Genomic DNA, 26,133 nt, shown 5'->3' on the forward strand with positions numbered 1-26,133 from the left:
AACGTGATTAAGGGTGGATGTGAAAAGGTGTTGGGATTCAAATGTACTGGGAGGTTATCCAACTATATGCTTCGCTTCAAATTCTCCCTTCTCTATATCTCACGAAGTAAATGGAGGGCCATGGAGTAGTCCCTGATATGTAACTAGAACAGTATTGATGCACAAAAGTTATTCTGAGTGGTTCCTGTCTCCTGACTTTTTCTGCTACTCCTCTTCCCCCGCCCCCCAAAACCAACCCCAAAACTCCCAAACAAAAATGCCAAATTAACTTACGTGTTCAAGGAAACATGGTCCAATTTCACTGAGATGGGGGTCCTCGTTGTTGTACTGTTTCTCCAAGTCCCGGACAAAACCCATCTGAAATCTGTAGATATCTTCAATGTTACCAAAGATGATTTTTAGCTGTTCATCACTGAACATATCCCTCCTCTTCCGGCACTGCTTTAAGTAACCCTGTAAGGAGTAAGAAAGAACAATCCATAAAATAACCCAAACACTTATACTGAGGCTGCTCCCAGATTATTCTTGAGTAAGGAGTAAGTAAAAACAAAATCAGAAAATGGCTCTGAAAACAAAATCCTCTTGTTATGACATGACAGTCTGCATCAACTCCTGTCTATGAGTAAGCATGCAATATGCAAAACATGCCTTGAAACTCTACGAGTCCTTTTTTTGATAGACAACATCTCATTTGCAACTGTTGTTCCCACTGCAACCTACAGCAGACCCACAGCCCTACTCTTGCTAAGGATGTGCCAGACCCAGTTTGCACAGGGCTTCACAGCCTGCCTCAAGAGATGCTGCAGACAGCGTGTGTACAGTGCGTTGGGAGGACAGTGCTGGGTTCTGCCTCAACATCCCTCAGCATTTTGCATGAATCAGTTTTGCAAAGGGAAGGTTCCCTAGAGATCTCAACCAGCACAGTCTGAAATGGCTCTGTCCCTACCTGTGCTGCAGAGAAGAGCAAAATTTGGCTGATAGCTCCAAAGAGGTGCATTACAGTACTGTATGCCTGCTCCTTCAAAAATCACTGCCTCGCACTACCCAATATCCAGGGTAGCTCCTACAAACATTGCTGTTTCCATGTCCTCTTCAGTGGCACATGGCATTACAGAGAAAGCTGTGAGGGGCTGTTTGATCATCTGCCCACTCTGATTTCTCCTTTTAGCCATGGTTATCAGGACAAGGAAGCTGATAATCATGCTGAGAAATACTCTACTAATGTGTGGTTGCATGCCCTTGGTCTAGGAAAAGGGTATGGAGGGTGTAACCATCCTAGGTGTTTCAGCACCAAGTGAAATGTTGAAGGAAGACACTCTTCGAGCATTCCCTGACTTGGGAGGCAGCATGGTTTATCGCCCCCGTTATTCATCTTCCTGAGTCTGCGAGAGAAGCGGGAGGGCTGTTGTCCTGTGAGTGTCATGCTGGGGAATCCCAAAGGCGACGCAGTAGGTTGGGTAGGTGTTTTGGCTTGCCCAAGCCAGGGAGCCACAGTGGGAGCACCCCGAGCTGCTGATCAATGCCATCTAGCGGAAAGCAGCATTATTTTAATTTTGTTTTCTATACCTTCTATTCCATTAGCGCAAATACGCTATTCCAAACAGCGTAAAACGAGGGAGAATTTTTATCCTGTTTTCTCAACTATCGTCTTTCATTACTTTTCTTCCTTTTTTAAGTGGGACCAGAGGAAAAGGCTTTGTACCCTTCTCTGTACAAACATCAGGCTCCCTTACTGAGTCTATAGACATTGAAGTCAAATGGAGAATGAGAGAGGAAGAACTAGGATGTAGAGAGTTTAAGGAAATTTTCCAAAATCACAGAATGAATCTGCAGTAGATTTGGAAACAATTCAGATCTCCTGCGTCTTGGTCCAGTGCAATACTAAAAAGATCCTCCTTGCTTATTCTTCATCTGCCCATGATACCTATTGGTACTGAGCCTGAGCTTAGCTGGCCATCATACAAACAGAAACCAGCAGGCAAGCACCGCTCTGAAGACCTCCTGACCTAAAAAGACTGAGTGGATCAATATTCTGGCAAAAAGCGTAACACACCAAGTTCTGTCTGCCTCCCTGTTTTGCTGACCCTGCCTTATCCGTGAATTCGCCATCCTGGTTTCAGCTGAATCGTGAGGACACTTCTTCAAACACACTTCCCTGAAGCACATGTGGTCCCGGGGATGGGGTGGCACGTGGAGGCTCTGGATGCCTGGGCTGAATTTCTGGCTCTGCCACCGACCTGTGTGACATTGAGCAAATCACTTCATCCCCCCTGTGCTTTGCCTGTCTGGACGATTTAAACTAGAAACTTTGCAAGGCCAAATATCAGATGCTATGCTGGCCTGGTCTGGACTGCGGCCCCTTGACTGAAAAGAAATAACATGGGGGTCATCATGAGATGACTTTGCCCGCCTTTATCATATAGGAAGAGAAAAAAATGAAGGGAAAATATGCCAACAGCTCCAGCTGAATGGCTATATTTGGGAACTCTAGATGCTTAGTCACACAGACGAACCGCCAGCTGGTGACACGCAGCTGCTGGTCCACAATGAGAACTATTGGAACGCTATAATAAACTGTCCTTCAGCCTCACCATGTGGTTCCTGGGAGGGAGAACTTCAAACAGATGAATGATAAATGCAACTTTGGCCGACCTGGCAAAGAACCAACCTCTGCGATGTCCAGCTCAGCTAGAAGGATGCCGTTACACTGAATTTGCTGGCTTTTTCAGCTGGAAAGCTTGGGTTATGGAATACCTTCTGCATTTACTAAATCTAGGTCTCTCTTCTTACAGGAGCTCCTTGATGACTCATTTCCCTGGGTTTCCCTCTCTCATTTTTCAAGGCCAGGAGGAATGGGAACAGGCTGGTTCCCACGTTGCAGGACAATGGCAGGGCAAATAAAAATTCAAACTAGCAAGGAATAACGCAGAATATCTTTCCAGGCTGCTTTTCGTGTTTACCTGCTTATCTCAGAACAGCTTTAAAAAAAAAAAAAAAAGAAAAAAAAAGAAAAAAGATGTGCACTTGCCCACGAGGCCAGGCTCTTTTTGACACGGGCTTTGGTGCTAGCAGCGCTGAATGACTGCCGCAAGCCGTTTGTGCTAGGACCTTTGCCCCGCTGCACGCTGCAGGCTGCCTGCAAGCCAGCCTCCCCTCTCGCATACTCTGCTCTGTGAAATCAGTCACTGGATGATTTACGTGAACATCTTTCAGCCCTGGGGTTGCTATTGGCTGCGACTACCGTCTTGAATATTCCCCGTCCTCCCTGTGCTGGTTCATCACTTTGCCTGAGTCACGTGTTTCAGAGAAGCTGAAGCAGCACATTTCTGTACAGGCACCTATAAAACCACAGGGAAAATAACAGAACGCACACAGTTCCCAAGCCTTATCCTCTACCCAGCTTGTGCGTTTGGATGGTTGGTTTCCAGCACAAGCCAGCAAAGGGAAGACTGAAGATTTATATATAACACGCAGCAAGAGCCAGCTAGAAGGCTGCTGCATAGTTTTTCCAGTAAATTTACTTCTGTTACATAAAACAATGTCATCTTCCTTCTGCTCATCCCGTCAGGTTTGCTCAGAGAAGGGATAGCTGACTGATGAGCAGATGCTGGAGAGTGTTTTGCTCAATGAATACCTAAAAATAGCTGTCAAACTGTCTCCCTTTAAAGTACTTTTCCATGTAGTCCCTGAAGTATAGGCCAAAGTTGGAAAGTATTTGCAGGAGGTTAAGTGCTAAGTTTTCTCCACCCCAGAGTGGGTTTAGAGGCAGTCAGGAGAGGTGGCCCATCCATCTATCCTTCTTGTCTGGCTGGGAGCAAGGTGACAGAGGGAACGAGGAGATGATAGCCACTGCAGGCTATAACTTCAAAGGCAGTTGTGATGATATTCCAGTTTCTTTCCATCTCTGGGGGAGACACTGTCCTGCAGACCATCCCTCAGTTTGGACCAGCACCATTTGAGCTATCAAAATACCGTTCTCTAGAGCAGTGCTCACAGCACCCAGGTGAGTGTTGCGCTGATACGCACATACCAAGAATAAGCACAACAACAAAGCTGAGACCATTTGTATTGAAAAGGCAAATTAGAGCCATGTCCAGTCCCAGGCAGTCGGGACTCTAAAGCACTTATTCAAATACCAGTCTACAGCAAGTACTGAATGCCAGGCACTGTGATGGCACTGGGCCCACCTAAAATATGAAATGAAGTCCTGCAGGAACACAAGCCTGTTCCTCAAAAGGGCAAGAAGCAGCCAGCTGCAAAACAGAAAAACAAGGTGTGCACAAGCAGGCTGTGAAAGACAGCTACAAATTGTGCATTGGGGAATACATGTATGTAGTATATATATCCCCACTGATCCAAAGAGCTTTCTGCGGAGCTGCCCTCCAGTCTGGTATCCACAGATGAGAAACTCGTCGTACAAAGGGGCCAGCAGCTCCTCAGATGTGGTCCTGTGAAGGAGGGCCACGCTGCTGCCAAGAAGGTTTGATGCTGCTTTGCTCTGAGGCAGCACAAAAAAGTGGTTTTCATCCATCTCCGAGAATGAGTCAGGCTAATACCATGCAGACCATGTGAAAACTTGTCCCATCAGCTCTGCACAACAGACTCAGCTTGACACGCTAAGATGCAATGAGGATGTTTTCCACGCGGCATTCAGAGCTGTCCTGGCACCAAAGCAAAGCTCAGGTGGAATCCAGTCAACATTATTAAAAAATAAATTCAAAGTGAAATTAGTTGGAAAAGAGCAAAACGCAGCACTGGAAGTTGGCTGGCCTTTCTAACCTCCCACCCTCAAATTACTCATAATACGGAGGTTTCCTTTGATCTCCCAACTGCCTCACTGTTCTGATCCAAGCTCTGTCACTTCTCCCTCTAACACCTCCTTAAATTTAGCCTTGTCTTCCTAATCCATATGCTGGTCCAAATCCTGCTCATTTCTCAAAGCACAGCACCCTGCTCTTCGTAGCCCTCCTGCGTCTCGTTCTTCCACCTGCGCTCCCCACCGCACGCTATAGCTGCAACCATCTTCTTGGCCCTCCGCTCTCATTGAGGTACCTGCCCTGACCAAGCACCTCGGCTGCTCTGCTGGTGTCACCGGTGCCACGTCACGGACAGACCCTGCACCCTCCTCCATCCTCCCAAGATCAAACCCCAGGCGCAGGGGAATATCTTTTCAAGCCTGGAGATGGCCGTGCGTATATGTGGTGCTTTACAGGACAGGGAGTGAGCAGCACTGCCTGCCAGTAAGGCTGGCTATTGCTGCCCGTTATAAAAGCCTAGTTTTCCGTAGCTTATTATTTTTCTAAGCTCTAACCGCTAATTCCTATTGCTGGATATTTCCTTAAGGCTAAATTCCTTTTTCTTTCTTTTCTCCTTGGTGATATTTCAGAATAATGATCCATCCACTCCTGATAATGCAGTCCAGGAAAAAACCCACATTTTACCCCTAATAAAAATCTTTGCAAAACTGTTTCACCAAGCAGCAGTCAGTCCTTCATACTCTAAGCAGGGGCACAGCAGCAGCAGTCGTCAGGGCAGTACGGCTTTGCTGTGATGGGGAATTCCCCTCCAACCCAGCTGCTTCACGCAGGTCTTGGCTTGCGCAGGTAATTTTCATTCTGGTGCTGGCTAGCTTGTGAGCTCCTGATTTGGCAGGACTAGTGCCATGGGTATTATGAATAATAACAGGGTGTATAATAATAGAGAAGCAGGTAGTGGGAATACATCCTGAAGCAGAAAAGAGCAATTGGAAGGCTCTTAGTCACCTAGCAGGGGCTACGGTCCTCCGATAACAACCACACATCTTAAGGTGCCTCACTGGTATTAGGATTTGTTATTCACTATAGCTCAGCAACAAGAGTATAACTACGCACTGCTAAACCCAGTACTAAATCAGGCTCAACCTTCGCCACCCAGCCAGAACTCCTCTTTTCATCCCCTCCGATAACGTCATATCGCTGCTGTTTGTCCTGACACCTTAAAATAAAGAGCAAAGGGAAGAGGGGAATTTGCCACTGTCAACAGCACTTCTGCATCTCATCAGCGGCTGTCTGGTGTCTACTCGTTCTTCAGCACAAACAACACCTCTGTACAAATTCATCCAGTAGCGCTGGGAGGAGCTCAAGCCGGCCCGTGTCTCTCCGTCTCCAGCCCCCCTCCTCTTATGCACAAACAGAAACAGTCACGTCATGCTGTGCCGAAATGCCTGGGATGCCTGAGCTGTCTCCAAGCCTTCTTGAGGCAAATGGACTGCTCTGATTAAACTGTGCACAGTGAGGCTCTCTCCAGCAAGGGACAGCCCATCATCTTGCAGATTGGAATGCCCATTTCAGTCCTCCTCCTTCTTTAAGAGAGACAGCTGAATCATTTCCTGGTGCTCTACCTGGATTTATCCCCTCAATATCATTTTGCCTCTCGCCTTAGAGATCTCTTTCATACCTGGGACATATCATTAGGCGCTGTAAATCAGTGTTACCCCACAGATGTCACTGAAGCTATACCTATCTGTACCTCCTGAGAATCTGAATTGGCAAAAGCACGGTCACATGGCTGGGAAATGCAAGTTAAGGTTTATTTAGTTTTTCAACAGAAAAGTGCAAATGCAGGAAAAGAAACAATATGTGGAAAAGTTCCTGCAGCTCTTCCCTTCTTCAGTGCAAAGCCCTCTGACTGAAATAGCACAGTGAAATTAAGCTCATTTGTTTCCAAATTGAAATCCCAAGACTCTTCCATATTTGAAAAGCATCATGGATGCTTTTTGGATGGCTGCTTTGCCTTGTCAATAGAAAAGTAGCAAGTATGAAGGAAGGAAGACATTTTTCTAAGCAGAATTCAGAAGGGGCTTCAGCACATTGACTCTGCAAAGACTGGGCACAGGCTCACTAAATCCTGAACACTCAGAGGGATGAGCTGAAAGCCATGGACTTTGATTTTAGTGCTAACAAACTTCTGCCTCTTAGCGATACGTATATGCTCTACATATGCCCAAGCTGTCCTGCAACGCTCTCCGGCGCAGCCGTGCATTCTCCTTCCCAAACACCCAGCACTGCATGCACTGCACTTTGGGCTTAGCTTGTGGCACTAATTCTGTATGCTGCAGGACAGTAAGGGGTTGTAGGGGTTAACTGTAACATAATGAAGAACCACCAGGTTGAGGATGCGAGGGGTCGGTCACCAAAGTTCATTTGCTTGCTGGTTCCCTTACACCGGATAAATGTAACGTACTTCATTTCCCATGGTGAAAACCCTTTGCTCTCAGTCTCACCAGAAGAAAAGGCAAACGGGGGCCATCCTGAGCCAGGGGAAATTGTGAACCCAATGTGAAAGACACAGATGAAATGGGTAACTGATTGGTTTAATTACAACCTAATTTCCTCAATCACAACTTCAAAAGTAGATGGCATTGGGCTTTAATTAAGAGGACTGCTTGAAGGTTCTCAACCTCATCATTTTTTAGTCAAAGAGGTATGGAAAAAAGGTCATAAAATTGTACTTTTAATTAATACAAACTAAAGGTAATTATCAGATCCAGCAGAAAACTCTCAGAAGTATCAATACTTATTGACAGATCCTGCTCCTCTATTAGACACACTACTCAAACACACTGCCTCTTTTCCCCATCACCCAGAGACAAACCCAGTCCTCAGCTCTCAACAGCCCATCCCACATCCTGCTGCAGTACCCCAGCGTCACAACCCCCACGTACCTCGCAAATGTCCTTGAGGTGCTTGATGTAGTGGCGCTCCGTGCTCATGATTTCATTGATGACGTTGGCTCTCATCTGGTCTCGGTTCTGAACAGTCCTGCCGAGACAGAGGCAGTCGGCGCTTGGATCCAAATGGCCATTCTGCACATCGCTGGTTCCCTCCTCCACTCCATCTTCTTGGTTTACCCATAGCTGTGAGGAGAAGAGGGAAGAGCAACAGGCTTATTCATAAAAGCATCAGGAAGCCAACAAGTGAAAGTAGGCTGGGTCTTGGGTTGCATGACTCTGGGAGATACTGCATCGACTCCCTCCTTACAGCAAAGGCGATAGTCTTGCCAGCGATGCACCGCGGTGTCCACAACAGCTTACAGCCCAGACAGTCCATTTTTATACTGGTGCAACCAGCCCCAACTGGTTCCCCGCACACTGCCAAGTTCCTCTTGTAAGCAAAGGGATTTCAAGCATTGACAGTTTTGATCCCAAATATAAAATAATCATGTGAAAAGGTAACTGGACTGTTGGATGCTGTCAAGTGCTCTGAACCAAGATGTACATATGCAAAACAGACCAACCTAAAGAAGACTGCAGTTACTCGTGTAACGCACTGTTTGTCCCCGTTCCCGCACACCGTCAGTTGGGGTGTGTCCGGACAGGAAGAAACCTCTGGGAGGAGGGATAAGCCCTTTACAGGCAACTGATTTAACAAGGTCAAGATATGTCTGGTTCAGAAATCTGAATGAATGTGAACATCAGCCCAGGCTGACCGGGCTGTGGCACTGAATTTTCTGTCAACTTCCCAGGCCAGGATTTGTGAATGAGCATTGATTTTCATTTCACGGCAGCTTTCCTCACCATTTCACAGGAAGAGCCTTTCTCACGCAGGCAAATGGCCTATCTCAGCATCCTGAAATGGTGATCCCTAAACCGCACTGAGATCAGACCGGCTGAATAAGTCTCCTAAAACCTGGGAGGGGCTGAGCGCAGCTTTGGACGGGGTGCCAAGCACCTCTGGGCACTGAATACTCTAAATTGGAACAAATTGCAAAAAGCAATGAAAAAGGATCACTGCATTTTCAGCACACTGAATTTTCTTTCCATCATCAAATAAAAAACATACATAGGACTTGTAAACTAGAAGATAACGCTGCCTCCTAGTCTCTGTGTCTTTGAACAGGACTGTGCTCTGCACACAACATACAGATCAAGTGCCTCCTTTTGTTACCTCTTCCCCCAAATAAAACCTGCTTAAAGTAATTCTGATCAACCCAAATTGGGCTCAGCGTAGTTTGTAAACAAACATTAAATAACAGACAGAAATACTGCTGTCTTACACAGATCACCTAAGATGTTAGGTAAATTAAGCAACTTTTCTCCTCAGCATTTAAAGCCCCAAATACTGCAGACTTTCAAACATAAAAGTACGTTTACCTATAAACAGTGAAACTGTCCGCACACACAGAGCTGCGTATGGAAAACAAACTGCATCGTTAACCTGATCTGCCAGGCTTCTTTTCAGTGTTAATAGTTTTTAATACTTTCCCATTATTCAGCTTAAATTTGGTTTTAAACAGATTGTAAAGGGCTGTGTTCTGTAAATTAGTAAAGTAAAAAAAACCTAAACCTGCCTGTGCTCCTTCCCTGCTTCCCTGACCAATATCGTGTTTTGCTAAACCACTTCTTACGGCTCCCACGTTTTATCATCCTATAGTGAGTTATAAAGGCCAAGACGCCGAGATGTTTGAAGAAAACCCATCTCTTCTCTAGCAGAATGTTAATGATGCTGCAAACTTAGGGGATAGAAAACCCCAAAGCAATAAAAAGCCGGACTTTTCACCCTGCTCACAGCTGTGTCCGGCAGCTATCAGGGACTTTTCACAAGGGTGTGTAGGGCAGCAATGCCTGTTTAAATGACAAGGTGCCCTCTTTGCCAGCAGTGGGGCAGGACCCGCTGGGGGCGTCAACCCTATGCTGAGTGTTGCAGAGAGCTGCTGACCCCAGGCTGTGCTCGCACCACGTCCTGGCAGCGCCGGGCACGTTCCAGGGCAGGAAATCCAGTGCAGACCATTTGCCTGAATGAGAGAGTGGCAGAGCCAGGATGGATCCGGGCGTCCCACCTGCTCTGCCCATGCCATCTCCTACCTGTCCCCCACTCTGCATTGCCAACGTGGGACCTCCTTTTGTACATCAGGAGACCAGAGGGATGCGCTGAAGCCTGCCAAGGAGGTGAAATAACCCCTCCTGCCACCTCGGTGCTGCTCCCGTTGCGTGAAGCAGCCATCCTTGAAGTACAAAGGCTTTCCCCAGGACAGCGTAGCTGGGAGTCAATTTAATGTCTTGTGTGACAGAGCAGAAGCAAAACCCAGCAAATATGGCTGTCAGCTCTCGTTTCTTATGTCACGATGCGCGCCAGGGGGAAGGGGTGCATCCAGGCACAGAATGGCCCTGTGGTCCTGCAGCACTGGCAGCATCCAGGGTGGCTTGGCTGCGGTCAAAACAGGGCTGGTCCTACGGGTGAGAAGCCGAGTGCTGCAGAAGGGCATTTCAGTGACCCCAGCCAGGTCCAGCTATGCCAGTTTGGACACAGGGAAACCCCTGGGAAATGCAGCGTGCCTGGGAGGAGCTCTGCATGCCTTTCCCCAGGTCCTTCCCACAGGATGGGATTCTCCATCGCAGCATCTGCTGCAAAGATGGACTAGGTCATGTTGTCTCCCAATTGTGGGGCTGCACATGGATCTCTGAAAGGGCTTTTTGTAGGATTTCCATCAGCACTGGGAGGCCTGGTTGAGCCCTGGGTCACTGCAAGGGAAGGCAGGGAGCTAGTGATCTAATCGCACCCAAAGATACAGGGATCCAGCATGCAAAACCTCTCCTGGCACACTGAAACAAATTTCAGAAGAATGTCACTTGTTCAGAGAAACAACCCAAAAGCCAGTTAGAAAACATGCCTCTTCCCAGCAAACCCCACTCTCTGCTCTGGAAGAGGTTTCAGTTACATTGAGCCAGAGCAACGCTTCCCGTACATAAGCAGTGTTTTATGATGAAAAATTAACGTCCAAGTGCTGCTTCTGAGTAACTGCCATGCCGGCGTAAGACTGCCAAAGCGGCCTTGGGGGGCAATTTACTTACATCAGTGACACTGATTTTAGTGGGGGCTCTGCTGTGAAAACCTGGGGGCCATCCTCAGAAGAGAAAATGGGCTAGACCTGGGAAGGACAGAATTGCGCGGGAGTCCTTTGAGGGATATGTCCTCGTGACAGCTGTACTGGCATTCCAAACCAAACATATGTTGAAAATAAAGCAGGACCCATGTAGGTATTAAAACCTGTTGGCTGAAGTTTAAAACAACTTCCCCTACTACCTTCCTGCTACTATGAAAAGGTATTTTGCAGCTCTCCCAAACCCAACTGGAACAGCTTGTTACCAAGTTTCATGACACTCCTGCCAGTTTGGCAACAGAGGATATTTTTAAAGCTCTACCTCCTGGAGTCAAGTGATCATGAGAAAAATTTCAATTTTCATTTAAAAAATAAAGCAGGAAAAAAATAAAAAGCATTTAAAAAGCATTCAAAAAATAAAGCATCGTAATGGTGGGGGGAGAAGCTTGAAAGCATGAATCCTAAAGGCTTTGAAACTCTAAGGCAAATAGCAAGCCTGCAAACTTTCATGATTTCTGAAAACCTCAGAATTTGGCCTGCCTTTTGTGCACTGCAGGAGCACTCCCTGCTTCCACATCTGGGAATCTCAGGAGTCCTGCTTTTTTCCTTAATGAAATTTTTGCTCCTTCCTGCTAGGATTCATGTTCCCAAAAGGAAAAAATTACAGTTCCAGTCTGCTTTAGATTAAAAATAAATGCAACAATTTTATTGGTAACAGAGGAAGCTGAATGTGCCTTCCACCCCGCGCTCTCCAGCCTCAGCTGCTGAAAGGACTAATCCCACTGCGCTGTTCAAACACTCCTGCTTTTTGTCTTAACCTCTAAAGTTCTCCATAATTCAAGCAAGGATCATTCTTCCAGGGGATCATTTGAAGTTTGGACCATGACTCACAAAAGATGAGCTACATTGGCAGCTCTGCTGCTGACCTTGGACCAATCACTTAAACTGGTGGAGGCTTTCCCCATCTATAAATGGGGATCATCTACCTTACCAAGGACATTTTTCATGAATATTTTTGAGGTTGACAGACTTCACATTGAAGTGAAAGGCATAGAAAAGCTCATGCATACTTTTGAAATGGGACTTAAGTGGACTTAAATGCATCACTGTGGGCTCGCCGCACTCTTGTACTCATCCACGAGCAACAATTTGGCTAGATGGACCTTTGGTCTGACGCAGTATGGCTGGTTTTGCAACTCCATCTCTCAAATCCTCTTGTGCCTGTGCTGAGAAGGAGCTGGGCTGCGCTGGGGCAAGGGAAGGCTGCACCTAAAGTGTTAATTGTGTCCTCTGACCCAACACCACCACCCCAAGCCAGATCCTCTCTGCTTGACTGACCTGCTCGCTCAAACTGCAATGACGGCCTGCTGCAGGCAACAGTAAGGTGGAAGAGGCAAACTGGGGGTGACACTGTTTTTTCCCAGTAACTTACTAAATGTCATATGTAGTTGATTCAGACAATGCTGCAAAGGTTCCTATTTTAGCCCAGTCCACAGTCACCTGTAAGTAGGGTGTTCGCTAAGTTTTAGACACGCGCGACTCTCCCAAAAACGCTCACCTGCCTGAAATGGTTGCCCTCCATTGCTGTGGGTAACAGCTGAGATACCACTAATGGAAAAAGGGCTCTCCCTTCCCCAGCTTTTCCAACATGCACTGGACACAAATGCACAGATGCACCTCCCTCCCAGTGCAAATATTTTTTTTATAAAAGAAACTTCAAAACTCTAGTTTTGTCCAGTTTTACCTCATCTCCCCAGTTTTCCCTGCTCAGGATGGGTGGCTGCCACCCCCGTGAAGCTCCTGCGGGGCTTTCCCCAGAGCAGAGATGGGACTTCAGTTCCCTGGCAGCCTGGCAGCTCCACCACTTCAAGATTTCGAGATCTTGAAATCTTGATCTTCTGCCACTTCAGGATTTCAAGAAGTCTCTCTAGGCTCCTGTCCTGTCCTCCTCAGCAATTAGGGGCTGTGGCTTGGCACAGACGGGGGTTTGAGATACCAGCCTGAATTACTGCATCCAATGCCACTTTTTTTTTAAAGAATAAATAATAACAGCTGTTCAGCAATCACCAACAACCCTACAATAATAAATCAGCTTTCAGTGCCTTTTTAAACACCTCTGCAATGCAAAAAAGCGTGGGCTCTGAAATAATACAGCACTGTGTGGGTCTCCCCCAGACCATTAAAAAGGTCCACTATGCCAAACAATGAAGCCTGCCCTGAGAACCATTTTAAACACTTTGTATTAAGAATTAATTAAAAGAAACCAAGAAAAACTACAGGGAGAAAAAATTCAAGTTGCATAATGCTAGTCCTAAGTGATGTTTCACACTGAAAGGCCACCCTACATGTGGAGAAGAACAGGCTTATCATGAGGCTCACAGTCCTACTTCAAAATTCAACCCTAATTAGGAAGTCACGACCAGCTCCTGCATAACATAATAATTTGCAGAGGCAGATAAAAGTAAAATAGTCAAATAAAAAAGCCCCTTTTGCCTAAGGACCCAGTTCTGGGAGCCAGAGAGAGCTGATCATTTCATTGTGCTAGTTAATATTATATGTGATTTATATAAAATCTGTAGAAATGTGATGTATCAATTTGCAGCTATACCCAAATGGTGCATAAAATCACCAAATGGCACCGTTCCAACATTAGCTGACCTGTAATTATTATATATTTAGACTGCTGAATGCATACACTGTATATAGAGGACATTTTACTTGAATAGGCACTGAGGGCTGATAGACTCATAATAATCAGAAAGCATGATAAAACAAACATTTTACCAGCCATCTGGATTATTAATCTCCTTCCATTGGATATTCACAAGGACAAAACTAGCAGATAATGGGCCATCCTGGGTTCTAGCTCACAATTAAATAATGTGGCAGATTAATGATACAGGCAGATCCTTCCAGAGAGCTGCTGCCATTCCACTGAATCTCTCCTCACCAGCAACTTTATAACAAATACCAGCGTGAGCAGCCCAACCTTCACCAAAATCTGGTACCAGATATTGGGATCACAGTGTCATTAGCCCTGCAACAACTGCAAAAGAGTGCAGGAGACTCCAGTAACCCTACAGAAATAAGCTGCAGCACAGAGCCTCAGGACTATTTTACCCACCTTGCCACGCTGTCCTGCTCAGCAGAGCTGCTCCGTCAGCTGCAGGGTTTGCCCCCCTCCCTTCTTCCGTAAGCTGGTGGTTAGGTAGTGCTGTGCCCTTGTTTCCAGCCACATGCACTGTATTATATGCATGCTCTGTTGGACTCTATACTGGATTAAAAAGATCACTTGCTTATTTGCAATCAAGTAGGGCTCATGGCGCAGAGCTTTGCATAAGTAAAATAACATTGGTCTCTGCATGGCAATCCAGTGATCCGGGCACAGCCTCTCTCTGCCCTCAGGAGGAAGCACAGACTGTCCTGGGCTCTACAAATGCCCAGGAGCAGATGCTTCTCCCTTCCTTGCCTTCAGAGAGGAGGTGAGGACCTGGCAGGCGGCAAGAGGCACAGGGATGCTGCCTGTCCTCCCAGCAGCTGCCCCGGCCAGCCCCAGCCTTGCTGCCCTTCTGTGGGCAGGCTCCAGGCATAGGGAAAGTGCAGGACTGTGGCTGGGATGCTTTGTGCTGGGAAACACAGTCCATCTTCTCCCTGTATCCTCTTCCAGGCTGAGGAATGGGATGTTTGGCAGTAGAAGGAAAGGCAGTCAAAGCAAGTTGTTTTTCCCTCCGGTGGTCCTACCACTATTTTCTCTTACAGCCTGAATTTTTCCTTCTGTAACCTGGCTCCAGCCTCACCATCCTTCGATTCCCTCCAGTTCACAGGCTCTTTGATATCTTCTCTTTCCCTCCTGCAACTCCCCAGCTTCAGCAAACCCACTTCCAGCTTTTCCTTCCCCTCTAAAACTCTCCATTCCCAGCCTCAGAAGTTCCCTTTATCCAAGGTGAGAAATACTCTTCACTCGTTTCTGGAAAAGGAGAAAACAGCGTACTCTATCGGGACAGCTTCAGACTTCATATCCCTGAAAGGTGAACAAAAATGGCTCCAAAGAACTTGCCCTGTGCTTTTTCCCTCTGTTTCCTGCAGTCTAAATGCACAGACTCCCATGGGCTGGAGCTCCACCATATAGCATGTAGCAAAAGTTGTGTGGACACTGCGATAAACTGGATGTGCTACACTATATCCACCAAAATACTGCGAGTTAGGGCTCAGCCCTCCCCATTTCCTAAAAACCAAAAGCCCCCGCTGTGTGATGCTCCATGTGACGCACAACAGAGAAGAGCGAAAGCTCAGCTGCTCCAGCAGCTCATTGCAGAAACCCTGCCAGGCCGAGGAAGCCACCGCTTCATTCAGGGGAAGGATCTTTCTTCACAACCAGTTTGGTAGAACAGGGAAGGGGCTGCAAAGGTTTGTGCCTAGTTTGCCTGATTCAGAGAATGGCCTCAAAACACTGTTTTTGCACCTGCAAGCCAGCTTGTACAAGGAAGGGCCCAAGTGCCGGCATTTGAACCTTTGGGGATCTGACGGATGCTGAGCTGTCTGAGTGGCATGAGTTGTCACGTTAATGGCAGCTGCAATTAGCACAGGCAGCATTTGGATGCTAAAATTCTGCTTGAGTTAAAAAAAAACCAAACCACAATTTGTCTGCAGTGCATCCTGTCGCTGTGGAGTGCTGCTCACGCTGTGTGTGATACCTCTACCAGAAGCTATTTTTATGCTGGATTTGCCACAGGAGAATAAAATCTCCTTTACAAGGCACTGACTGCAGCAGACACTGCAGCACATACCGTTTTGTTTGTCCAACAGGTGAGTGCTACTTCAGCACCATCCTCTTTTCCCTGGAAAATCTCACCTAGGTGCCACTGCGATTGGCGCTAAGTAAATGCTAATGCAATGACTGCAGCGGATGGAAAAGCAGGTGGAAAGATCCCTACACATACAATGAGATTTTAAAGGGCAAAAAAAGCAGACAGAGCAGCAAGGCTGGCTCGTGGAACAACACCTGCAATAGAGAGCACAGTCACAACTCCTACAAATAAGTTAGACCCACCTACCCAATAAAGTGTACGAGCTGCTAGGCACTCAGACAGGACTCGGGTTTAGAGTTTCCTCCTAAACAGTGCCTTAAAAGCTTACACCGATTTATCTAGCACTTCTCCTTTAGCAGCAGAAAATAAAGTGGGTCAAAGGCAGCTTTTCAGCAGGAAAATCAATCTAAAATTACAACACTTGGGGAAACCTAGGCAATGATGAGAGAGCACAAGGAGCACTGCTGCACTAATCCACCCCTACGTTTTCTCGTACGCAAGAGGTACGGACCACAAGGCATTTATACACCATCTTTGCTCAAGCCTTCGGAGGACCATTACCTTTCATTTCTGCACAACGACTCAACAGTCACCGGGCACTACAAGAAGTTGTAGTAAAACCTCCTCAACCCAGATTTGCTCTTTAGCTTCGCTTAGTAAATAGAAGGAAGGGTCACCACTGTTGAGGTGAGAAGAAATGTATTCTGGAAACTCAGTCTGCCTCTTGGTATCCAAAGAGCTTAAGGAGAGCTTCACAACAAAATAAATCCCCTTCTCTGCCCAGGATGGGTGCATTCTGCTGTGTCTCTATGGAAAGATTTCACAGCACTAAACATCCATAAGCTTTCATTTTTTTATTTCTTTTTAGCGGAAATATGTCAGAGCCCAAACACGATGCCGTTTGATTTCCTGTGTTTGGAGTGTTTGAGTCTCACCGGGGCCATTTGGAGTCTTGATGTTGGGCTCTACAATCAAAACTTTGTTTTGAGACTTACTGTATTTTCTAAAGGAGACCTTAAGGTACGACAGTTGATCCATTTGCAGTACTGGAGTATTAGTCCGTGCTGTAAATTCCTCCCTACAAACACTAAGCCTACTTTTTTGAGCAGATGTGGACGCTGGATGTGCTGGTATGCAAAAATTCATTCTGCCACATCACGTAAAGACAGCCCAAGGCTATGCCATCCACAAAGGAGAGAAGAGCAACAAGTAGCATCACCACTACAAGTATATGAAATCCTGTTTAAAATTCCTGCTGTTTTTTTCCAATTGTACCTCCCACCCTTTCAGACCCCTAAAAGTTGACAGGACATTCAAAGACACTGTGCAGCTAAATCACAAGATTGATGGTTAAACCCTGTGGTTGTCCAGCATGCTCACTTGATAACATGTGCTAAAATACAACATAGGTACCTTCATCTGTCCTAAACCCAGCTCATTATTCAGTCTTAAACCTAGTTCTGGAGTTCTCATCCACCTCTCTAATGACTTACGGGTTTTCATAACCTTCTCCCTGAGTGCAGCAGCTTCCTGCAGGAAACCATTCACCATTGCTTACTAGCTCCAAATTTTACTTCTCCTATGTCATGCTTTTTCTCTTCCCCAAAAAGCATTGCTTTATCATCCAGTTTCTCCTTGAAAGTTCCTGTGCTCCCAAAACTCTATGGCTTTCCTCTTTCCCCCTTTCTTCTAGCCAAGTCTCAAGCTACTAAGAGGATAACTGCAGGTGTTATGCACGGAGACAACAATTCCTGTACGTGCAGGCAATTCAAGTGCAGTTTTTGTCTGCAACCCCCCCAACTATGTGTGTAAAAGAGGACAAGGGAATCAGCAGGTTACTGTTTTCCTCTGCACTTGCAAATGTGATTTTTTCCTGCTATGAGATTTTGTGAGTGCCAAATGCTTTGCCAAAGATTTTCATATGATCTGGCTGGAGAGCAAGAAGCGTCAGACGTCTCATTGCAAACTAGGTTTCCAGCCCAGTTTTGTCCTCAGAAGTGATCCAAATGACTTTTAGAGGAATCTGACTTTGCAGTGCTCTTCTGCTACACCCCCTGTTAGTACCTACAAGAGATCTGCAGTCCAAAATATCCTGGAATTAATCCTATTTGGTTTCATACCTGTCTGGTCTGTCCTGTCATCCCTTACTTGAACTGCTTTTCATCCTCTGCTATGCAACATGTTGTTCCCTTTTCCTCCTGTACTTGCATAAGAGAAATACAGATATGAAGGAAAGCAATTATTTTGCAAGTAAAACTAGAACCACCCAGGCTAAATCAGGCAGCTTTCTGGCATCGTCTTAAAAAAGCAGGGCTCAAAGTACAACAGAGAAAAAACTCAGCCTCCTCATTATGAAAGAGTTACCAGCTGAATAAGAAATACAAGAAAAAAAATGGAGAGAAGAGCAAAGTGAAAAGTGTTCAGGTTAAACGGTCCTTGACAGGACCCTCAAGGAGCATAAACCTGCCGCAATGGTCCTGCAAGCAAAAGAGGGGTTACAGGCACCTTCTCCAAAGGCCCCCAAGGCTTTGCAGGCATCTGGTTCAAATTACTTACCAAGAAGGACAGAGAGTGAAGGGGGCGGGGGGGAATATGCAAGAATAGAAATGAAGAGGCAAGCAAGCGACCTCAGCCAGCAGAGGAGAGGAGAACATGACAGCCCAAATGGCAGTTGTTTTCTCAGCACAGGACAACCAGCGAGTGGGCTGCCTCATGGCAGCACACCGAGAAGTGCTGCGTGGAGAAGGCAGCTCTGTTTTGTAAACCCGAGTGGCAAATTTTCCCCTTCAGCCTCCCTTGCAGAGCTGCAGACAAACTGTGCCAGAACTCCGCTTGCATATTTTTTGAAATGCCTGGTACTTATTTTTAAATATTAATTATCATTCATGGCAGCAAGACCATGCAGTTTCCCCTTTGTCAGCGCATCATTTGGTCCCAGGGCAGGTGTCTGGTCCCAGCCCGTGCTGAACAAGTGTCTCACAGATGGAATAACCAAGCCAGCCTCTCGCAGAGCTGATGGAAGGATTGATTTTGTTGGAGTGAAGTCAAGCCGCAGGGTTGTGACATTAGACAGAATGGGCAAGAAACTTGCCTGGTAAGGCCATCATGATCCTAAGCATTTGTTCCAGGATGTTGTTCAGACATTTGTGTACAACAGTCTGAGATACATTGATTCCTCTCCTTTGTTTTTCCGAGTTTCTAAAATCATCCTGCCAGCCTTTGAAAAGTGTAAGGAGAGATGGAAAGTTCAGCCAAGCCAAATGATCCATGGCTTTGGGCCCTAGAGTAAATGCGCTTGTTTGTTTAGTTGTTTGGTGTGGTTTTTTAGGAAACAGGATAGCACAAAACAAGACTGTTATTAAACCTACCGTGAACAGTATGTTTACAACATCACACAAAAAAGGATATTAAAGCTTTTCCCTGAATCACAAAACAAGCCAGCACTGGTCAATGCACTGAAAAGTTAAACTGGCCCAGAATATTTCAGTCTCCAAATTAAGCAAAAATAATCAGACAGATAGATTTCTCTAATTCAGCCTTTTCAGCCAGCAACACAGATGAGATGTGCTAGCGACACAGGTGAGAATATTTTCTGCAATAAGATTATCATCTTGATCACACCTGATGCAAATCCATTGTCCAAACTCGTTATCTCCACTGGCTGCAGGTAGATTCATGGTGTCCTATTTAACAAAATACTAAACACTACTTGTTATTCTGGGCCAGAATAACAGCATAAGCTTTATCACGCAGGCAGCCCAGGCTCCAGTTCCAGTCACTGATCTTTTGCTCTTAGCACTGGCCAGACCTAGGAGAGACAGAAGAGCTGCATCCTGTGTCCCACAGGGGGGGAAAAAATTGTGCACTGGGGAGGCAGAAGTGAGAAAAGGTCTGGGCTCCCTTATCGGTAGTCATTGTACGTCGCTAGGAAACACCAGGTCATACATTTTAACCCAATTTTCCTAATCCATATGGCTATTTCCCAGATGAAGCGATATAATCAAACAGGGATGCTGATGATGCAGGGTTGCCCAACAGAGGGAGGGTTCAGAGGGACAGTAAGACAGGCAGAGAACCAAAGCAAACACGGCATCTCCTTGGAATGCGGCATGGTCTTCAGTGTGTGTTTCAGAGAGAACAGTCTTCCCCTTGACTGCCACGGAGCTTGTCAAATTCCCTGGGAGGCTCAGAGGAAAGAGTCATCTTTCACACAATTTTACAAGGCAAAAGAAATCTTCATTTTTTGAACCATATCCCCTAAGCTTCTAAAGGAATTAAATCTCTGATCCCGCCTATCAAACCCTGCGCAGAAGGGAGAGGAGAAGGAAGCGCACAAGGTCAAAGCCGACGTCTTGACTCCCCGAGGAAGGCTCGAGAGCGCCCAAATAATGTGGCAGGAGCTGACGATAGCAAAAAGGGCATCTTCTTGTCCCTTTGCTTTCTTAACCCATACTGAGCAAAAAAAAATTAAGTGCCCAAATCCTTCTTATTTATGAAAGGCCATATCGCCACTGGAGGTGGCCGGGTACAGCAAAACCTGCTTCAGCAGCAAAACAGAGACAAACAAAATGGTTCCTTGTCCCCTTAAAAAAAAAAAAACAGAGCTGGTCACGGACTAATTAGTGAAGTAATTTTACTTCCCAAACTGCTGAAGAGTCAAAACGCAGCACTGCCTTTGGAAAGGGGAGGGCTGACATCTCCGTGTGACACGCAGACCAGAAAGCTCTTCTGAATGCGGGTTGCTTGTAGCCGGCGTGAACTTTTAGGCCCCACCAAATCATCTGCTCATACCCTGCACAATCCTTCACTGTTTTTCCGAAGAACTGCTTAAGGAGAGAGGCTACAACACGTTGAGACACACAGCAAAGGCCACTCCATATCCCAAGAGCATAAAAAGCAGAGCCAATACCTATTCCAGCCTCCCCCTAGCCCACTCTCATTTCTTTTGAAACCTTCTTTGCTCCCCATTTTTCAGACAGAAAACAGACACACTAGAAATTAGCATCAATGATAACAGACACAGTAACCAGTTCAGTTCATTGACTGTTCTGAGCAGCATTGGCAATGATTCATTGTAGCAGTAAAAAGAAGAAAGTCACTCACCCTCACGAAGCTGGCGGGAAACCATCCTTCTTCATCATCGATCTGACCCCACCACCAGTCCTTGTTGGAAGCATCCAGGACCTTGATAACGTCTCCTGCTTTAAACGCCAACTCCCGGTTGGCCATGGTGACGTGATCCCATACTGCCTCAGCACTTACAATAGAACCACCACTGATCAGCTTTGAAAACAGAAAACCAGCAGTCAATAAAAGCTCAGTTCCCCGATGCAAGCACATGCACAGCAGCAGCACAGACAAAAGCGCTCAGCCAAAGTAAAACAATTTTCCTCATTCCAATCCATAACAATTTCACCCTCACGTGACGTAATCCAGTCTACGACCATTTCTACAGACTGCCGTTCTGCTCCTAACCATGCCACGCAAGCGAGCACCACGTGCGGATGTTCAGCACCTCTCCGGTCCTGGCCCTACGCGTGGGAAAAGCAACACCTCCCCTGCCAGTGCCACCGCCACGCGGTATTTATGAGCATGCACATCCATCAAGGTACATGGCTTTCAGGTACAATTTGGTTAGCATAATATATAGCTGGGAGTTCCCAAAAATGGCAAAACCAAGCAATGGTGTCCTGCAAAGGAATTTTCGTTTCAGAGCAAGTTTGCTCAGTTAAAGGATCAGATCTCAGCTTGAGGCTCAGAAGGCTTTCCATGCAAATCCAAGCAAAGTTTGCAAACACACTTAGAACACTTTTTTTTTAAACTGAGAGTTCAGTATTTGTTTAGCACTGGTGATGTACTGGCATCCCTTGCTTTTGAAATCTTCAAGCTACACAGCAGATAAGGAGGGCACCGTGGCACCCTGCTGACCCGTTTCAGACCTGACCTGGAGCACATCCCAGCTCCACGGCACATTTAGACCTCACTCTGCCCACAAGGAACCTGCTGGCGCTGGCTGCTGTGACAGCCTTCAGGGTGCAGATACCTGCCCACTAGAAACTGGACTGAGGCCAGACTTGTGCCCGACAGGACCTACTGAACGTCTCTCACATGGAGCACACAGTTGCCTTAGAGCTGGACCAGCACCATGGCAAGGACCTAACCGGTTCTCATTTTCATTGTGAGCCACCTTAGTTTTATATATATAAAACTCCTGCTTCATGTTTGCGGGAAGGACTCATCCGAACGCTGATGCTTGTGCATCCACAAGACAAATCATCCATCCATGCCTGGGACACCCGCTGCTCATTCTGAGAATGATAGTCATGTATTTTTTAACAGAATAATAAATTGTCTTTATGTTTCGTCCACTGCAGGAATTCTGCACTGAACAGTAAGGCTGCCCTAGCAAATACAGACTTCACCCATATGCTTATTAGCTTGTCAGAGCCATCCTGAACCTCGTTCATTAATTCTGCCGTCTGAGACACACTGAATATGCACTTGGGCTCGCCTCCAAATCAGAATTTCAGCTCACAAAGAAAGAGCTCAGCACTGCAATCATTACAGACCTTCCACATGGCAAGACTTTAACAGCCACAGATATCCTTTCAATTTAGGCAAGCAATACAAAGCATAAAGACAATAACCCGTCGCAGCGGTTATGTAAGTGCAGAATCACTGGGAATGGTTAGAGTGCTCTTAATGGCTCTCTTATACATTTGGCTTACCAAAATGCCTGCTAATAACTACCTGCACAGTAAGAACTTGCAGTAAACCTTCTAGCACTGCTGCAGGGTTCTCAGCATAAACATATAAGAGCATTCAAGTCCCTAACAGGCAACTCGGTCAACAGATTAAAGGACCTGATTTACCATTTTCCTTGAACTGACTTTCCTTTAAGAAATCAAGCTCCTTAGGTTTGTGACAATTACAGTTTACAGTTGCAGTTTCAGCTCTTCAATTATTAGAGTCAGTTGTACGTAAAGCAGGAAGATCTAAGAGAGCCTAACTTGACACTTAGCACCTCTCATCCTCAAAGCCAAGATGTATCTAGTCAGCGGACCTCTTGTTCCTGCAGTAGGCAAAGTCAAACAACATTCTTCCTACTTCCATTTTGACAAATCGTCCTTTCTAATTCAAAATCAGCTGTAAAAGAAACACAGCTTCTTCATACATCATATAGGGGATTTCTACACAGGAGCCTCACAAGATCACCTGGCAGCAGACAGAAGACAAAGGCACAGGTTAATAACAAGCTCACGCTGAAGAGTCAAGCAATGGACCTAATCGATGTGCTGAACTTATGGCAGAGGGCATCTACTGCATTAGTGTGCATTTATCTCACGTGTGGGCTTTTGATACAGAGCTGCAAGGAGCTAGGCACCACAGGATCCAATCCAACCTAGTGGCAGCTGAAGACAGATGGTGTAGGACCCTCGGTTTACCCCAGCTCTGGGCCCTCACTTAGCAAAGTAGGGTAGCTACATCTGGAATAATAACAGTTATAAAGACTGATTTCTGTTTCCAGTGCAACAACTGAATGCTCAACCCAGGTAGTGATATGTTTCAGTGCTTCCTCACAACACCTCGCATGGCTCTAAATCAAGGTTTCTAGACGCTTTCATAAATATGAATCAGTTTAAACCACAAAGAACCCCAAGACACATCTGGAAGGAATGCAGACTTCACAGCTGAAGAAAACCCCCTTAATATATTCAAGACCAGTTAACAGTCATCTGTTCTTCTGCCAGGACTGAGCTCTTCTCCTTCACTAGTGTTTCCCCTTTCCTGTATTTATGGACACTGTCCCTCCTCGCCCAGCCTGTGGTTTCCCAGATTAAGCAAGCTCTGTTCTTTCAGCCTTGTCTTGGCAGACGGCTCTTCCTTCCCCTGAGCGTTTCACCAGCCCTTTTAGGCATCTAGATATTTTGCCTGAATCTTTCTTGAACATAGATGACCAGAACTGTAATTACTATTTCCAAAGAGACCTTACCAGAGATTTGTGAAACAGCACAAAATATTTATTACAGTGTCACAGAAATCTTGCAGTAATACATAAGATCTTCCACTTTTTCCTATGGCTACCTCCCACCAGTGGCTCATTGTGATCTTACTCTACTCTTGAGGTAGCATACATTCTCTTTGTCTAGAAAATCAGTTTTCTTGTCACAAAATAAATCAGGTTGGCCTGACACTCATTCCTTTTGTTAATGCCGTTGGGTATTTTAGTCCATTTTTCACTGATGATAAACCAGGAATGGAGCTATTACGCAGAAGCCGTGTTTCTACTTTTTCTGCTTCAGCTGACATAGACTTTGCTGTCACTTCACACACAGGCAGTTCTGGGCACAAACTGCCACAGAAATGTCACTGAAACCAAACTTCAGAGGGACTGTGTTTTAGAGCCTCTTAGCCTACTTTGCAAAAGTGCATTTCCGAGCCCGAGGCACAAAATCCCAGCTCCAAGGAGCTCGGCTCGGCCAGCGGCAAGGGCTGGAGGGACTTGCAGAGGGCCAGAAAAGCAGAGGGTGTGCTCGGCCTTTTTCTGCTGTTAACGCAGAGATCTGGAAGATGCTTTAAGTGGCTGTCAGGAGCTGAGGTGGCTTTGCAAGGTGCTTCTTGATACACAAGGAGAAAGGCTGTAAGTTCTTGGTTTTCACTGTCTAGGGCCAGCAGATAGAAGAAAGGCCCCTTTAGCTGGTCCTTTCCAGCTCCTGGTCCATACTGTTAGCCCAAGAAAGGGATCCACGTACCAGGAAGCCTGCAAGCAAGCCTTGGTCTTCTAAAATGCAAATACAGTTCAGCCTGTGAAAAAAGAACGGCAGCGGGATGGTAGAATTCGAGTTCCAACCATCGCACATGCTGGGTCCATTGAGAGAATGTCAGAGCCTAAAATTAAAAGATCTGGTTTAATTTATTTTGCAAGGCATCTTGCTGCATCTGTGGAGCCATCTGACTCTTTCAGGGCAGGGTTACAGAGACAGAACCTGACATCTGCAGCAGCAAGAGATTATGAACTAGAGAAAGGTCAGGATAAAATATTATTTTCTGAGAGAATTCAACATAGGAGCTCTTCACTCCAGAAAGTTCACATCTCTTGGTTTCAAATCTGGGTCTTAGCACTGTGGTCAGACATACTCAGCCAAAGACCTTGAAAGGCACTTATCTCCCGTAATTTTAGATGTCTACCACACAGCATCTGAGACAGTCACCTGGACTCCCTTATAACCAGTGAAGAGAGAGAGACACATCTGGAGTGTGATTCATCTCGGCTATTTCAGTTGCCTACCTCTGAGTGAGGTGAATCATGCCCTAGAAATTACTATTTCTCTATGCTTAATTGGGTGATGCAGAAGTTTACATTTCCAACATCTTACGTTCACCCCATCTACAATTTGGCCATCACTAAAAAGGGGTAGCACAGAACTGAATTTAACAATAATAATCACAATAGGAATAGTCAAATATTAAATCACCCTCTCCCAGACACAGCTGTTTCTCAGTATGCAAAGACTGTTGTAAATAAAATTATGTTCTCCATGCCCACCAGAAGAATTCACAAAATCTTAGCCTTGTAAATTTACAATAATGAGGACTTAGATATTTGGGAAAAGTATTCTACTCATAAGAAGAGGGAGGCAGCTAGAAGAAATGCAATAGGTGATAATGTACATTTGGTTTTGGCATACCCTGAATACAGCTCGTCTTCCAAGTGGAAGTCCTAGTCCCCATTAAAATCAATTATTCTTGTCAGTCGGTTGTTCAAACTAAAAAGCCCAAAGAGAAAAGTTCCTCAACGCTTTCACCATGTAAAATCAGTGCAGGAGAAATGCCCAAGAGCATTGCTTAACAACAGACCTGAGAATAATTTTCACTGTTTTACGGGAGACTTCAGAGTACTGCCAAGCACTTGCTGTCTGTGGTGAAGAAAAAATTTTCTCAGTGGGCAGAAGACCAGATTAACTATTGGGATGTTGGGCACGGTCTAGGGACCAGAGTCACTATTCCTCATGGGTCCCTCTTCACCTCCTACCAAACACCTGATCATGGCCAACGATAAGTACCAGGCTAGACAGGTGAGGGGCCACTTCTATGTCCCAGCACCACAAATAAATTGACTTAATGAGGAAAAGAAAAAGGGAAAAAAGACAATGCTCCCTCTAATAACTGACACGTTTCTGGAACACACACTAAGAACAAGAACATGGGGTATTATCACTTTATCGCCAGGATCGCAAGCATCAGCCTTTCTAGGGATTTTCACTACACGTTTCCAAAGCCCTCTGTAAACCTCCAATAATTCAGCCACAAACCCTCACTCTAAACACGCTTATTTAAGACACTCCTAACACCCATGTACAACAGGTGAATGCTTTCACAATTGCAAGTAAAGTCAGTGGAAGGGAATTAAATCATTCCTACTTAAGGTCCGTGTGGATTTTCCTTTCTCTTCTAGTCTGGTGTTATT

General features: G+C 45.8%; 1 protein-coding gene across 1 annotated transcript in view; it reads right to left on the minus strand.

Annotated features, from left to right (window-relative positions):
* ARHGEF9 (Cdc42 guanine nucleotide exchange factor 9) overlaps window positions 1-26,133 on the minus strand; it is a 189,959-nt gene that overhangs the window by 44,581 nt on the left and 119,245 nt on the right. The window contains exons 4-6 of the mRNA XM_072877250.1: window positions 20,769-20,948; window positions 7,703-7,894; window positions 274-453 (exon numbers count right to left, since the gene is read on the minus strand). Of these exons, the coding sequence (XP_072733351.1) occupies window positions 274-453; window positions 7,703-7,894; window positions 20,769-20,948 (552 nt within the window). The remainder of the gene's footprint in view (window positions 1-273; window positions 454-7,702; window positions 7,895-20,768; window positions 20,949-26,133) is intronic.

Source organism: Ciconia boyciana, chromosome 12 (assembly GCF_034638445.1).
Source record: "Ciconia boyciana chromosome 12, ASM3463844v1, whole genome shotgun sequence".
In the NCBI taxonomy this organism is placed as follows: domain Eukaryota; kingdom Metazoa; phylum Chordata; class Aves; order Ciconiiformes; family Ciconiidae; genus Ciconia; species Ciconia boyciana.